Raw genomic sequence first — 3,381 nt, forward strand, 5'->3', positions numbered from 1 at the left:
AGCTCAATATCTGTGGAGATCTTCCCTCTTGGATTATTGTTTTCTGGGAACAATCTTGAGCTGTATTGGCTTCAGCGGCCGAAACGCCCAGTTAAACTGCAGCGGAATCTGAAGAGAAGAAATGGATTCACAATGAGGTGTGACAGCAGAGCAGCATGACAGTCTGAATGCAGTGCAGTGTTACACCTACTATGGTTTCCTTGCAGGTTTCCAAAGTGTAATTCTGAAGGACACGGACAATAACCATCTTCATGACGAGGATAGCGTAGCGCATCCCAACACAGTTACGAGGGCCCAGACCAAACGGCATGTATGCGTATTGGTTCACCTCCTCCCCGCTGTCTTTGTCAAACCTGCACACACAGATCAGGTTAACAGATAAAATCACAAAAACAACACATGGAGGGTAAAGTTACGCACACGTGGACAACAACTTTGTGTCGACAAAAGCTCGTTAAAAAGTTCACACAGCAAGAGTTTGAAATGTTGCATTCAGGAGCCACATCAGATGAAAGAACATCACATTTATAGCTGGGAATGTGCAGGCGCTCCACAAAGTATTTAAATCTATGTTGGACATTTTATAGAGGAGATGTGAGGGCAGATCACGGTTAGTTTTTGATTATTGGTATCAGCAAGAACCTAAGTTTAACCCCTCTTCTATGTCTGCTGTCATATGTGGTGTAAATTTGAATGGTTTACTTATTAAGCTCAGTCAATAATTAATTAAATGATAAAATAACTTCAGCGCAAAGCAGACACACGATACAGGCCGTAAAACCCAAGGAAGAACCATCTGATTTCCAACTTTCTGACAGTTCTTGAACAAACCATGTGTGACTTTCGGGTTCTTCTTTAACCAAATCTAAGCTTAAAATCGTGATATTTCATCAAATTTACTTTATTCTACTTTTATTTATTTATGTATTTATATGTTTATTCAGACGGGACACTGCGTATTAATGTACATACAATCTCAGGTTGTATTAAATACACCGGATTTAGCACAAGGCTACTTTCCATCCGGTGTCCCACATGTCTGATCTAAAAATGAACAGCTGGCATCAGATACTGTTAATTTAAATAAAAATCTGCATGTTTTAGCACAACAACAGATGTGTCTGGGATGTTAACTGATCTCAACTTTATTTAGTACATGTGCACAACCCAGAGGTCATGAAGCAGCACCGCAGACTTTACCATGGTGCCCCTTTACTAGAACATTTACCTCTCTGGCCTGAAAAGCTCAGGTGACCTCCAATAGCGTGGGTCCTTTTGCAGCAGGTGCACAGGAATCGCAACCATAGCTCCTTCAGGGATGGTGATGCCGTTGATCTCCACAGTTTTTTTGCATTTCCTCTCAAGCCGAGGCGCAGTGGGAAGCAAACGCATTGACTCAATAATAACCTGGTCCAGGTACTGAAGACCGTTCAGCTCCTCGTAGGAAATGGAAGCCTAGAGGCCAAAAAAATTTAGAAAAAGATAAGGACGGTGACAGCTACTGGGTAACACATCTCGTGCAGAGTTACTGTACATCTTTCTGCAGGCTGGCATCGATTTCTTCATGCAGCTTCTGCATCGCATCAGGGTTCGTGGCCAGATTGTAGAAGATGTAAGAGAGAGTGGTACTGGTGGTATCATAGCCACCGAAGATGAAGATGAAGGCCTGGGAGTGGATCTCGCGTTCGGTCAAACCTATGAAGAAAGCGACATCAACAATATTCAGTCACCAGATGAATTAACTTGTATTGTCAAGCCTTTTACCCTTCATGGTGTCGTGTTGTCATAAAGTCACATCGACATCCTGTCTGCTGAACAACGAGCTCATGCATTACTTCCAGACTGGACTATTGTAATTCCCCATTATCATATTATATCTTTGTGGGGGTTTTTTTTCCCACGTCCCAACAACCACGCGGGAGGAGCTCGGAGTAGAGCCGCTGCTCCTCCACATCGAAAGGAGCCAATTGAGGTGGCTCGGGCATCGCCTCCGGATGCCTCCTGGACGCCTCCCTGGGGAGGTGTTCCGGGCGCGTCCCACCGAGAGGAGGCCTCGGGGAAGACCCAGGACACGCTGGAGGGACTATGTCTCCCGACTGGCCTGGGAACGCCTTGGGATCCCCCTGGAAGAGCTGGNCCAGGTGAACCTGCCTTCACCCTGAGTCAGCTGGGATAGACTCCAGCCCCCCACGACCCTAGTGAGGATTAAGTGGTGTATAGATGATGGATGGATGGATGGAGATGGTTCAGATAGTACAGTCACCTTGCATAATTATATTCTAGAGTGAAACTAAAATTTGCTCCACCACAATCAAGAATGACATTCTGCTTACAGACTGATGCATCAGTGATCTGATAATCTGCAGAACAAATACGTTTATTGTTACTGCTTTACATGCATTTTGTCTACGTGTCATGTACTTTCACTTGATTTTCCTCCATCACTCATGATGAAAACAGCAAAGCAACAACAAGACCTTACAGTATTCTAGTAGAGACAGAAATCTAATGATTCTCTCTGAGCAAGCACTTAGTATGCAACCATAAATTTAAATTACCTCCAACACAGTGAGATAAAACAGCAAAATCCTGCTTACACATTGATGCATTTGCAATCTAATCATCTGCAGAATAAACACTTTTCCACTGTTTTACTCACCCCCAGACGTCTCCATACTTGGCCTGGCACTCCCGGTCAAAAGCGTGTATTCCCTACAAGAAACGTGTTTTATTGTTAAAAGGCTGAAGAACAGGTAGAGTCAAATAGGTCAGGCAGGTTACTGACTCTGATTAATCATGTTTTTATGCACACCTTTCTGCTGTTATGCATTGTTCCAATAAACGGCAGCGGTCTCGGTCCTTTTATTCCCAGCTTTGAGAAAAGCCTGTATGGCCAAACTCCATACCTGTTTTCCAATAAAGAGAGAGTTACAGATCAACATTACATCTGTGTAATGAACAGTTTATACTACAGTGGGACAGTGAAAAGAAAATGACCAAGTAGTGCTTTGACAGTTTACAGAAACAGATACTCACAGTAACACCAGGGCAAAAAGGAGAGCCAGTAAAGTCCATGTTGTTGCTGAAAACAAGTCGAAAAACATCTTGGCTTTGCTGCTACAGAGCCGGACAACAAACACTCGAGAAACGAGGAAGCGTCCTTATATGCTCCCTGCAGTAGGAGGAGTCCACAGACTGAACTTCAGTCACGAGTTCTGCTTATGTAATGCTAAACGGGCCAGAGGTGGCTGGTCAGTACTTTCCACATTGTTTTTTTCATTTCACATGTAAAACATTCAAATCACCAAAAATAGTTCAAATATCACATATCTTATGAAATGCTCATTTGTGCACCACTTGTGTGAGCTATAAATGCAGAGC

General features: G+C 43.5%; 1 protein-coding gene across 1 annotated transcript in view; it reads right to left on the bottom strand.

The window, feature by feature from the left end:
- Positions 1-6: 6 nt before the first annotated feature.
- LOC103374935 (cytochrome P450 3A27-like) overlaps positions 7-3,381 on the bottom strand; it is a 33,647-nt gene continuing 30,272 nt past the window's right edge. The window contains exons 10-13 of the mRNA XM_008305095.1: positions 1,535-1,695; positions 1,229-1,455; positions 191-353; positions 7-108 (exon numbers count right to left, since the gene is read on the bottom strand). Coding sequence (XP_008303317.1) covers positions 34-108; positions 191-353; positions 1,229-1,455; positions 1,535-1,695 — 626 coding nt within the window. The 3' untranslated portion in view covers positions 7-33. The remainder of the gene's footprint in view (positions 109-190; positions 354-1,228; positions 1,456-1,534; positions 1,696-3,381) is intronic.

This window comes from Stegastes partitus, unplaced genomic scaffold, assembly GCF_000690725.1.
Source record: "Stegastes partitus isolate 25-593 unplaced genomic scaffold, Stegastes_partitus-1.0.2 Scaffold2408, whole genome shotgun sequence".
Taxonomy (NCBI): Eukaryota; Metazoa; Chordata; class Actinopteri; family Pomacentridae; genus Stegastes; species Stegastes partitus.